A 12,991-nucleotide genomic window follows, 5' to 3' on the forward strand; every position below is an offset into this window, starting at 1 on the left:
GTGAGACAGGTTAAATAAGGTCTGGGGTTCCACTGGGTCCTAAGGTCCACCGCATTGAGACTGGTTGAATAAGGGACTTGAGCATCCACATTTTTTGGTATCCGCAAAGGGACCCGGAACCAATCCCTCGCGGATAAAGTGGGCCAACTGTATAGTGATTTTAGTGAAGGCCGTGACAATCTTTTCATTGGTCAAAGCTTTTTTTTTGGTTCTAAATTAAATTATACAATGTTTAACAGTACAAAGACATCTCTCCCCATCCCAAAAGAAGCCTATTGTCAAATGTCTTCCACATTCACCATCCTAACAAATCACTAAAAGTATTTGATGGCCCAGAATGCCAAGAGTGGCTCATTTTCAAAAAATTGCCATTTAGGTGCATATTCATCATGAACTTCACTGATTTGCATTTGGGAGGCTGAAATGACCCTGCATCCAAATTGGCACGGTCCAAGTGGCAAGTGTTATTGTGTAAGGACGTGAACAAGCCCTAACCATGAAGCAGCTGCATCTATCAAGGTATGCTGTCACTCTGGCTTTTCCATTTGTCAAGACTCTCAAGCTTTTTGATTGCTTCTGCACATGTCTGATGTCTAGAACAATGTAAAAACTATTAATATTCAACAGTTAAATATTTTAAAGTAAAAACACAAAAAAATGCATTTAATTAAAAAGTAACTTAGCTTATATGAACTGTTCGTATTTTACTTTTCCTATCCATTAGAATGGGTTCTGAGACTTTGTTGGGGGAACCCAAAAAATGTGCAGTCTATCCCCGCGACTGCAGTTAAGTCTGGCTACAAAGCACAGCCAGAAGCCACCCCCTAAAAGAGCTCAATCAGTTAGTTTGGAAATTGTGCACTGGTCCAAGTGTACAGAACTCACTGCCACTCCAAAGGCAGTGTTGGTAAATTTGTGCGTAACCAAAGGGCCTTCTCAGCTGGATTTGCTGACAAGCATAAGAATTCAGAAAAGTCAATTTTACATCCAACTACATTCAAACAACTTCACCATTGATACTTTGGATGAAGGGATTTGTTCTTCTGATGAAGGAAGTCTAAGCCAGTTAGACCTGGTTTCTCTGGCATGTAAAGAATAAGAGCAGATCTCATGTAGGGTCCTGAGGGGCTTCAGTAGGGCAGATGATGACTGTTTTCTCTCGAGAACAAGAAAGCAAGTTCAAATTTATTTCCATCCAACTGTACATACAGACAACCAAACAAACAACGTTCCTCTGGTCCAGGTGCAATCCCGAAACATACATCACACACAGGACATTACCACAAAAAAGCTAATAAAAAATAATTCAAAGTGCATGTGGTGTGCAATCCTGCCTGGTTCGGAAATTGCACCATCTCGGATCGCAAGACCCTGCAGCGGATAGTGAGGTCAGCTGAGAAGATCATCGGGGTCTCTCTTCCCGCCGTTACAGACGTATACATTACACGCTGCATCCGCAAAGCAAACAGCATTATGAAGGACCCCACGTACCCCTCATACAAACTCTTCTCCCTCCTGCCGTCTGGGAAAAGGCTCCGAAGCATTCGGGCTCTCACGACCAGACTTTGTAACAGTTTCTTCCCCCAGGCCATCAAGACTCCTCAATACCCAGAGTCTGGACTGACACCAACTTACCGTCCTCCACTGTGCCTATTGTCTTGTTTATTATTTATTGAAATACCTGCACTGTTTTGTGCACTTTATGCAGTCCTAGGTAGGTCTGTAGTCTAGTGTAGTATTTTTCTGTGCTGTTTTTACGTAGTCCAGTGTCGTTTTTGTACTGTTTCATGTAGCACCATGGTCCTGAAAAATGTTCTTTCATTTTTACTGTGTATGGTACCAGCAGTTATGGTTGAAATGACAATAAAAAGTGCCTTGACTTGACTTAAACAGTAAAAGAAACAGCTCACTTGGTGGCAGAAAGGTATTCGTTACTCTCACAGACTGAGGGAAGAAGCTGCTCACCAGTCTGGCCATCCTTGTCTTGAGGTTTCTGTACCTTCTTGCTGAACAATGCTTCAGATCCTGCGCACACAACACTCCCGGTAAATGGCACAAATTGAGGAGGGGGGGGGGGGGGCGGGAATGGAGGTCACAATGAACTTCTTGGCAGTTTTTACTGCCCAAGTTTGTTGTCCTGTCCTGCAGTTTTGTGTGGGTTTACCCTGGCTGAGGTCCTTCCCACCTCAGCTGTGGCCAGACAGGATGCTTGTTCCTCAGGGGGCAAGGCGGCTATCCTCAAAGACACATCATTCTTTGTCTCAAATCATGCATAGAAGGCACTCAGCCTAGCAGGAAGGGAGGTGACACTATCAGTGACGCGAAGGTGGACACGTAATCTGCTATGGTTTGTATACCTTGCCACATCGCTGCGTGTCCCTGCTGTCACAAAGGTGTCTGTGAATTTTCTGCAAATACCCTTGCTTTGCCTTCCTGATGGCACATGAAAGTGTAGCTCTTACTGACTTTAGAGTCATCCTATTCCCTGATCTGAAGGCAGCGCCCCGATCCCCAAGCAGCGCACGAACCTCTACAGTCACCCATGGTTTCTGGCTTACCCTGGCAGTGTAGTGTTTAATCACAGCAAAATGCATTGAAGATGTCACCCATGTATCCAGTCACCAACCCGCATATTCATCAGTGTTGGTGTAGTGATCGTAGGAGCCGCCTCCCTGAATATGCTCCAGTCCGTACTTTCAAATCGGTCTTGGAGCTCTGAGGTGGCACCTTCTGGCCAGACCCTGATCTCCCTGTAAACTGGTTTGACTCATTTAACCAACGGTCTGTATGCAGGGATTAGCAAAACGGATTTGCAAAGTTGACACGCTGGTAGAACTCAAGCAGGACTATTTTTAAATTGGCATGATTGAAGTCACCAGCAACCATCTGGGTGAGTGACTTTGAGGTTGCAGATGGTGCCGTGGAGCTCCTGCAGCACTTCCCCAGCACTAACATGGGGGTGGGGGGGGGGGAAGGAGGATGTAAACAGCAACAATCACAATGTCGGTAACCTCCCTCGCTCAGTAGAAGGACCTGCAGTTCACCATTAAAGTCTTTGTTTGCGATGAGCAGTGTGTTGTTACTACCGAGGCGTTCACACCATTTCTTATTGATGAGGACAGACAAGCTGCTTCGCAGGTCTTCCTGGAGTCTGCAGCATTTCCACCCACCCGAAAGGAGACTAGGTCATCTAGCTGGATGGCAGAGTCTGGAGTAGCATCCTGGAGCCACGTTTCTCTCAGGACAAGTGTGCAGCAGTCCTTCATTTCCCGCTGGTTCAAACACAGATGCAGGTAACCTAGTTTATTTCCTAGCAATCAGGCAGTAGCTTGTGTGGCAGTTAGACTAAACCATGCTTAGAGTGAGCAGATTTTAAATAGCCTCAGTTGCATGTGTGTTCAAAATATTGATTTTTGTCACTGATAGTTGGTGAGAAATAAACAGTAAGGCAATTCAGAACTGTTTTGCTCACTGTGGTTTCAAGCATTTGAAGAATTTGAGATTATCAACAATCATCTCGAATGTTACAATGAAAATAAAGATTTGGAGGATGAAATCATCACACAAATTGTATGAAGGCAGTCCATTATCTGCACTAGATGTCAGCGCTGATTTTGTTCATTTATAGTAAATGAAAAGAACACAACAGTGTACACTGGATGAATTTCTCTATTGACAACTACAGGTGTCCCTCGTTTTTTGCATGTTCACTTTACGACACTCGCTGTTACGAAAGACCTACATTAGTTACCTGTTTTCGCTAACAGAAGGTGTTTTCACTGTTACGACAAAAGGCAGTGAGCGATAAAAGGCAGTACGTGAAAAAAGGGAGCGCGCATGCCGAGCAGACAAGCTCCTCCCCCGGAACTGCATTCTAGCCGCCATTGCTTAAACACATGCCTGTGAGCACCTGCGCTTTATGTCGATTTATTTTGTGCATCCGTTAGCAAGATGAGTTCTAAGCTATCAGAAAAGCCTGAAAGAGCGCGTAGGGGTGTTACATTTAGCATAAAACTAGACATAATTAAGTGTTTCGATCATGGTGAACGAAGTAAGGATATAGTGAGTTTGGCTTGTGGAAGTTGACGAAGATGATGTTGAAGAGGTTCTGGCATCCCATGACCAAGAGCTGACAGATGAAGAGCTGATGAAGAGCAAAGGATAACAATTGAAACCGAACGCAGTAGCGAATGGCCGGAAAGTGAAGACGTCCAGGAACTGAACGGGAAGCAATTGTGTGAGATTTTCGCTGCGATTGACAACACTGCAATGATTGCAGAAAAGTATGACTTTAATTTTGAAAGGGTACGTAGGTTTAGGGCAGGTTTGCAGGATGGTTTGAGTGCTTACAAAGAACTGTATGATAGAAAAATGTGCAAGGCTAAGGAGTCAAGCATACTGTCGTTTATCAAGCCTTCCACATCAGCCACAGCAGACGACGAAACTCGACCTTCGACATCAAGGCAAGCAGACAGAGAAGATGGTGACCTGCCTACCCTGATGGAAACAGACGATGATGAGATGACACCCCAGTCTCCCACCACCCCTACTTCCGACGACTCAGCCTAACACACCACAATCAATGTGCTCACTGTCTTTCCGATTCCGGTAAGTGAAACTACACTGTACATACATTATTTCTACTTTATATACGCTGTGTATTTTTATGTGTTATTTGGTATGATTTGGCAGCTTCATAGAGTAAAGGTTACTGGAGAGTGCTTCTGCCGAGAGTGCTTGCGTGAGATTTTCGCTGTGGTGGACAATGCTGCAATGATTGCAGAAAAGTATTCCTATTTTATACAGGCTGGGTTTTTATCAGATCATTCCTGCTTTTACTACATGTTATGTTATTTCAGGTTTTATGTGTTATTTGGCATGATTTGGTAGGTTATTTTTTGGGTCTGCGAACGCTCACAAATATTTCCCATATAAATAAATGGTAACTGCTTCTTCACTTTACGACATTTCGGCTTACAAACCGTTTCATAGAAACACTTCACCTTCGGATAGCGGGGGAAACCTGCATAAGGAACAAATGCACAGTTTTATAGTACTGTAGTGGTACAGGATCCTTAGGTTGTCATAGCCGGGGTGACAGTGCGGATAAGCTCACACTACTTATCAAGTGCTCCAAATGGTGTGCGTCTCTAACAGCCTCTGACAACCAACTCCAACTCTTGGCCTTCACATATGGATTAGCTGCTAGGCCCAGCAGAACTGTTTCCACTTGCAAAAGAAAGGCAAATGCAGACCACTGGCAACTCAAAACCAGTTGCTTTGAGCAGGTGGGGCTCATCAGCCTCGGGCGGCAGCCCAACTAGGAGAAGGAAAACTCTGATTTTAAATCTCTGCTGCCTTGCGGCCAGACCCACCCATGGGAAAGGCTTCGGGAGTAAACCCCGAGGAAGAAATCTGGAGCCGGGGTCCCTAAGGCAGTTTGATGTTGTCAACAACTTCACTCTGGCAAGCTCTGCGACGACACTGTATCAACACTTGCCCATCAGTGTTGTGGAGAGGGAGAACCTGTTGCATGGGCAGCAGCGGTTCTTCATATCTTCCCACACAGGCTTGCGCCCTGGAGAGGAAGGACACAGTCCACCAGAGGCACAAACCCATGATCCCCTGGGATCAATGTCTGCCTACCGCCAGTATAGGTAGCATTATAATTTGTTCTGTATTTCATTTAAATACATAATCTGTTACTCAATTAAATGGTAGTATGTCTTTGTAAAATCTTTTGAACTATTTCTATAAAACTTCTGCTAAATCGGGGCAGCTGCTTAATTGGGCCAAAATATACTGGTCCTGATGTGTCCCAATTAACTAGAATCCACTAAATTAACATTTTAATACATTTAACTTCTAATTAATCAATTAGTTTTCAATCAAGCGTTTTTCATTCAGTCGACTTACTATTTGTAGGTTTCAGAACGAACATATTCAAAGACATGGGATACACCAAGTTGGAATTGGTCGGCAATTGGAGTAACCCAAGGATTGTTCTCCGCCTTGAATACTTGTTTTGGGCCAGTAAGGTCTAAGTTACCTGTAAATGTAGAAAAAAATCATAAGAATTGAATATCATGGAATGATTTGTTAATCTAAAAATGTCAGTAAATCAATGCAAAGAAATTGGTTTCCTTGTAAGAATTTTTTTTAAATTTAGATTGTGGAGCCAAATTGATACTGTCTAGGTATCAAAAACGGTTAACAGAAAATTAATCACTTTTCTCTAAATGTCTTTGATGTTTCACAGCTTTCCCAAGTCATTAAAAAATGAAAACAGAAACATATTGGATCAAAAGATTAACATTTTCATTGAGAGCCCTCAAGTAAATATGAAATGGAAAGGTAGGACATTTAAGTTTAAATAAATAAATGTATTTTAAATTCTTGAAGAATACCAATATAAAATTGTGCTGAGTACCATCATGATTACAGGCTGGAATACAATTTAAATCTTTAAATATATAGAGAATACACTTTAGTATTCAATCTGCTAATTTCTTATTAGAGTTGCCAGATTTTATTTTAAGAAAACAAAATAAAAACATAACAACAGGCTCCTCGCATATTTCAGCTAAAAGAAAGACAGACATTTTGTAAAGACTGCTTTAGTAATTAAGCCTAAATAAGTTAATTTCTATTTAGATTTTTTTTTATTTGCCAAAAGATCTCCTAACTCATTACCAAAACCCTTCCTGTTCTGAATATAAAACAGCAAAGTATCATTTGCCTACAGTAGTGTTTTTTTCAATTCTTAGCAAATTATTATAAATAAATTTTAAATGTTGGAACACAATAAACAGCTTGCGTATACCCAAGGACAAAAAAATGGTAGATACAGCCCTGTCCCTCATACGTAAAGCCCCACAAGAAAGCAGCTTCTAACAAAGATCCCCATCATCCAGGCCACGGTCTCTTCTCACTATGACCATTGGGCAGGAAGTATAGAAGCCTTAGATCCCACACCATGAAGTTCAGGAATAGTTGTTATCCTACAAACATCAGGCTCCAAACCGGCGTGGATAATGTCACTCACAACTCTGAACTGATTCTACGACCTATAGACCCACTTTCCAGGATTACTCATAATTCAAGTTACAAGTATTTTTATCAGCATTTTTGAAAAAATAATTTGCACAGTTTGTCGTCTATTGTATACTAGTTGTTTGTCAGTCTTTGTTTATACAGCAGATTCCAGTTAATTGACATTCATTGGTCCAAACAAGATGCTTCCCTAAATAGCCGAAGTTTCATGGAAATAGTTATAAAGGTACAAAAAAGACAAAACTATCATTAAATTGAGTAACAAATTATGTATTTCAATGAAATACAGAACAAACTAGAACACTACCAATACTACTACAGTACTATAAAACTGTGTAATAGTTCCTAACAGTTACCAACCAAGGAATTCATCCAGTGTACGGAGCCATGTTCTTTTGATTAACTATAAATGAACAACATCAGTACAGACATCTAGTGCAGATTATGGACTGCCTTTATTGTTTTCTCGCATGTAGTGTCAAAAATCACTGTTTTTAAATTGACTTCCGTCAATAACATAACACAAGCACATGCAATTGTTGCAACTGTTCTCTCTCTAAGCACTGTGTAGTGTCTAACAACCACACAAGTGCACACAATTGATACTAGTTAGAAACAATTGGGCAACAGTCTCCTGTCCCAATTAACTGACATAGTGTCCCAAGTAAAATAAGAGAATCCTAGTTATTTTCTCAATTAGCTGTTGCTTTTTAAGAGTTGTCCCAAATAAGTGAATGCCTTGATTAAAAGATGGCCAAAATAATCAAAATCCACTATATATGATTTTTCATAGATTCTATTGTATTTCTTAATTTTTTCTTAAATGCCTACTAGAAAATATTTCTTAAGGTAGTATATAGCAACATATACATACTTTGGTAATAGAATTTGTTCAAGATTCCAGCGGGAGTGTGTAGGTGTAACCAACATAGTGGTGGCAGGGAACTGCAGGTTTACAGTAGATATCAGTGGACACTTTGTTTCAAGAAGTGGAAACAAATATTCAGATGCGGGAATGTCAATTAGTCCAGGTTAATTTGATGACAAGTTGGAGGTTCAAGTTCAAAGTTCAAAGCACATTTATTATCAAAGTATGTTTACTATATGCAACTTCGAGATTTATCTTCTTACAGGCAGCCACAAAACATAGAAACCCAAAATAAACTATTAAAATAAGACCACCAAACACCCAATGTGCAGGAAAAAATTGTGCAAACAATAAAAGTAAGCAAACAGCATTCAGAACTAAGTTCACAAAAGTGAGTCCACAGGCACAAAACTAGTTCATCCCTGGCACGTTCCCCACTCTCAGGTCCGGGCCAAGCTCCCTCGATTTGGCCTGAATGCTGCAACCATGTTGCACCTTTGAGTCTTCAGTTCACACCACAAAAATGCCAGCTCACATGGCAATCGAACAGCTCCACTCTGAAAAGGAATTTACAGGCTATTGATTGCAGTGATCGAATCAGATAAAAAGTGTGATTAATGCATTATTTTTTCGTCTGCTATCCGCAAGTCGTCGCTGTGCTTCGCCAGTGGCATTTTAAACTGGTGATTTAAGATGCCGCTGGTTGGAGACAAAACTGATCAAGGTAACTGAGGTTGAGCCGGGGAGGGTACAGCAGCTAGTTAACAAGGACGTGAAACTTACAGACTCCCATAGCTACCTTAACTGTAACTCTCCCAACCCTGTCCCCTGTAAGGAAACCTTTCCTCTTGTGTTTCAGTTCTGCTGCATCTGGTCTCAAACGTTCCATTCCAGAACTCCTGAAAAGTCCTCCTTTTTAAAATGCAAGTACCTCTCAGACGCAGTTAATAGAGCTAGTACGTGCATTTCCCTCAAACCCTGTACATATGCTCTCACCTCCCACTTCCCAGACAGAATAGAGACATTTTCCTTGTCTGCTCTTTGTACCTATATATCATCCTTCACTACTTCTGCCAGCTCCAATGGGATCCCACTACATAGAACACTGCAACACAATACAGGCACCACAGGCTCATTGGCCCACAATGTATTAACCTACTCAAAGATCAATCCGACTCTTCCCTCCTCCACAGCCCTCCAGTTTTCTTTCATCTAAGTGCCTATCTAAGAGTCTCCTAAATGTCTCTAAAGCATCTTCTTTAATCACCATTCCCCGGAAGTGTGTTCCTTGGGCTTACCACTCTCAGTGTAAAAAAACCTCAGACATCCACCCAACCCTATACTACACTCCAGTCACCTTAACCTTTTGCCCTCTCTTATTAATTATTGCCACCCTGGGAAGAAGTTTTTCGCAATCCACTTGATCTATGCCTCTTATCACCTTATACAACTCTACCAAGTCACCTCTCATTCTCATATGCTCCAACGAGAGAAGTGCGAGCTTGCTCAACCTTTTCTCACAATATACGCTCTCTAATCCTGGCAGTATCCTGGTAAATTTACTCTGCACCTTCTCTAAAGCTTTCACATAGACTCACAGAGCCAAGAGACCTTAGGCCATCTTGTCTGTGCCAAACTGTTATTCTGCCTAGTCCTATTGACCCACGCCTGGACCACTGCCCTTCCTACCCCTCCTATGCATCTACTTTTCCAAGTTTCTCTTAAATGTTCAAATCAAACCCTCATCCATCACTTCCACCAGCAGCTTGTTCAACACTCTTATCATCCTTTGAGTAACGAACTTCCACCTCAGGTTCCCCTTAAATTTTTCACCCTCCTGTAATGATGAAATGGCACACTTCCCCATTAATATCTCCCCTCCCTATTACATCCAAAACAAAGGAACTCCAGAACATGTACTGCCAGTCCCACTCTTACATTCATCGCCCTTGTTCTCAATACTTCTCCTATTAAACACATTTCAACCCATCCGCCTGAATGCATTCATGCCCCATCAACTGCCTATCCTTCCTCACAGTCTCTCTATACGTCACCTTTACACCAACTGCTCCATCATCTCACTCAACAGTTTACTTCCCAATTCCCTGCCAAACTAGTCCGAATCCTGCACAACAGCTCTGGCAAACCTACCTGCAAGGACATTGATCTGTCTCGAGTTCAGGTGTAACCTGTCCCTTTTTCTACAGGTCTTCTTCTGCAGAAGAGATACCAATGATCCACAAATCTGAAATCCTGCCCCCTGTACTAATTCATCAGCCACACATTCAAATGCTACATCATCCTATTCTTACTCTCATTGGCATATACAACAGGCAGCAACCCAGAGGCTGGACTTGAGGTCCTGTTGTTTATTTTCTTTCCTAGTTCCCTATATTCACTCTACAGGACCTAATCCCTTTTCCTAGCTATGTTGTTGGTACCGATATGTACCATGACTGCTCACTCTGCCCCTTAAGAACACTGTGGACATGATCTGAGACATCCCTGACCCTGGTACCTGGGAGGCAATATGACATCAAGTAATCTCTTTCACGTACACAAAATCTTCTGTGTCCCCTTGACTGTTGAATACTCTATCACTGCCATTCCACTCTCCTCTCCTTCTGAGCCAGAGCCAGACTCATAGCCAAAAGCATCTTCTCCTCTCCTTTCTGCGTCAGCTTTCTGAAGAGACCACTCTCGTCTTGGTTAACCTTTGCCATCTCCTACTCCACCTGGTTCCATCTGCCTATCATCTGTCCCTTATTGTCTATCACTTACCAATCTTGGCCTCACTTCTATTTACTGGCTATCTTCCCTCTACATTCTCAGTCTGGATGCAGAGTTTTCAGCCAAAACACTGACAATCCCTTTGCCTCCACAGATGCTTCTTAAGCTGCTTCCAGGAGTTTTATTTTTTTGCTCTGGATTCCAGCATCTGCATCTCTTTTGTCTCCAAGATTTTAGTTGATCTGAAAAACTCCAATTGCTTGGCTCATCTCCTGGTTAACAGAAATTAATCAATCTTATATTTAAAATTAACAACTGATCGAGCAGAAGAAAACATTAAAAGAAAGGATACCAGCCTTCTATCATTTGCTGTGCATGAAAGCTCTCTAACCTCATATCTGAAAGACCTGGCTTTAATTTTTACTTTCTTCCCTTTAATCCTGGAATCCCAACCATAATTTCCTATAGGGAAAACTGCTTGGCCTTCCAAATCCTACTGTGTGGAACCTGTCCTCAGAGCTTGAACACTAGATATCATCTTTGATCTGAAGATCACAATAAGACTGTTTGGTTGGACCAGGACACAGTAATCATCTACTTGTATTTTAACCCTCCTGGATAATCTAATCTTCTGCATAGAAAACAGTTAATTAAATTCTATGATTATTTCCTGTAGATATCCTGACCTTTTTAAAATCTGCTTTGCTCACAGTCCCACAAGATGTTTCCAGTTCTTCAACAAATGGAAAACAAATTCTTCTATCCTCCTAAGGTCCAGCATAGCCTTAAATCAGTACATATTGAAATACATATAACATAATTTTGCCATTCACTTATTACTTCTATTTATCTTCTTTATAAATCTATCTACAAACTAGGTCATGTGACATTTTAGATTACAACTTATTATCAGCCAATGTGTGTTGTCAGCATGTTCCTCTGGGACAACACTAATCACTTCATCCAAAACGAGTACTTGCTCCAGTGTTCTGTTACAGAACCAATTGTCAAACTAAATATACGATGTACCTTTAATACCTGAAGTTTAACTTTAGACAACATTCACTTAAAAGGGATTTTATGAAATGTTTATGTTAAATCCTGAAAAAAAATTGTTGGTGTATGTTCCACTTGGTTACCATCCCAAAAAAGAATTGTATCCTGTTTATTAGATTTGAATCATCCTTACAACATCACAATGGATCTTTTACCTGGACAAAACTTATCATACTGGAGGAACTTAGCAGACAGCATCTATGGAAAGAGTAAACAGTTGGCATTTTGGGCCGAGACCTTTCATCAGGACTGGAAAGGAAGAGAGGTCAGAATAAGCTGAGTTCCTCTGGCATTTTGTGTGTGTTGCTTTGAATTTCCAGCATGGGCAGACTTTCTCATGTTTGCAAAACCTACAATTTTCAGTCATTCTATCTTTAAACATTTGCCTCAAAATTCACCCTCAGACCAGTGATACTAAATGTGGAATATGGAATAATCTGCATGTTGTATAAGAATTCACTGAAGCAAACCAGAAAAGTTACTCGCTACTTTTTGGATAACAGACCCCCACCAGTTCCCCAGCACCACCACACTCCTCCAGTTGGCGGAGCTTGTTCTAGCTCTCAATAACTTCTCCTTTGGTTCTTCCCACTTTCTCCAGATCAAGGGCGTAGCTATGGGCACTCGCATGGGCCCCAGCTATGCCTGCGTCTTTGTGGGTTATGTGGAACAGTCTATGCTCCAAATCTATACTGGCACCACTCCCCAACTTTTCCTCCGCTACATTGACGACTACATTGGTGCTGCTTCCTGCACCCATGCTGAGCTCGTCAATTTCATCAACTTTGCCTCTAACTTTCACCCAGCCCTTAAATTCACTTGGTCCATCTCAGACACTTCTCTCCCCTTTCTTGATCTCTCGGTCTCCATCTCTGGAGACAGACTATCCACTGACATCTTCTACAAACCCACTGACTTCCATAACTATCTTGACTATACCTCTTCCCACCCTGCCCAATGCAAAAATGCCATTCCCTATTCCCAGTTCCTCCGTCTCCGCCGCATCTGCTCCCAGGATGAGGCTTTCCGTTCTAGGACTTCTCAAATGTCCTCTTTCTTTCAGGATCATGGTTTCCCTTCTGGCATCATCAAAGATGACCTCACCCACATCTCCTCCACTTCCCGCACTTCAGCCCTTAACCCATCCTCCCGTCACCACAACAGGAACAGGGTTCCCCTTGTCCTCACCTACCACCCCACCAGCCTCCGGATCCAACATATTATCCTCTGCAATTTCTGCCATCTTCAACAGGACCCCACCACCAAGCACATCTTTCCCTCCCT

General features: G+C 41.9%; 1 protein-coding gene across 3 annotated transcripts in view; it reads right to left on the bottom strand.

Moving 5' to 3' along the window:
• Positions 1-12,991, bottom strand: part of rsu1 (Ras suppressor protein 1) — a 215,320-nt gene that overhangs the window by 85,153 nt on the left and 117,176 nt on the right. For all 3 annotated transcript variants that reach the window (XM_073054592.1, XM_073054593.1, XM_073054594.1), the window contains exon 8: positions 5,917-6,049. In XM_073054592.1, coding sequence (XP_072910693.1) covers positions 5,917-6,049 — 133 coding nt within the window. The remainder of the gene's footprint in view (positions 1-5,916; positions 6,050-12,991) is intronic.

Source organism: Hemitrygon akajei, chromosome 8 (genome assembly GCF_048418815.1).
Source record: "Hemitrygon akajei chromosome 8, sHemAka1.3, whole genome shotgun sequence".
NCBI classification, from domain to species: Eukaryota; Metazoa; Chordata; class Chondrichthyes; order Myliobatiformes; family Dasyatidae; genus Hemitrygon; species Hemitrygon akajei.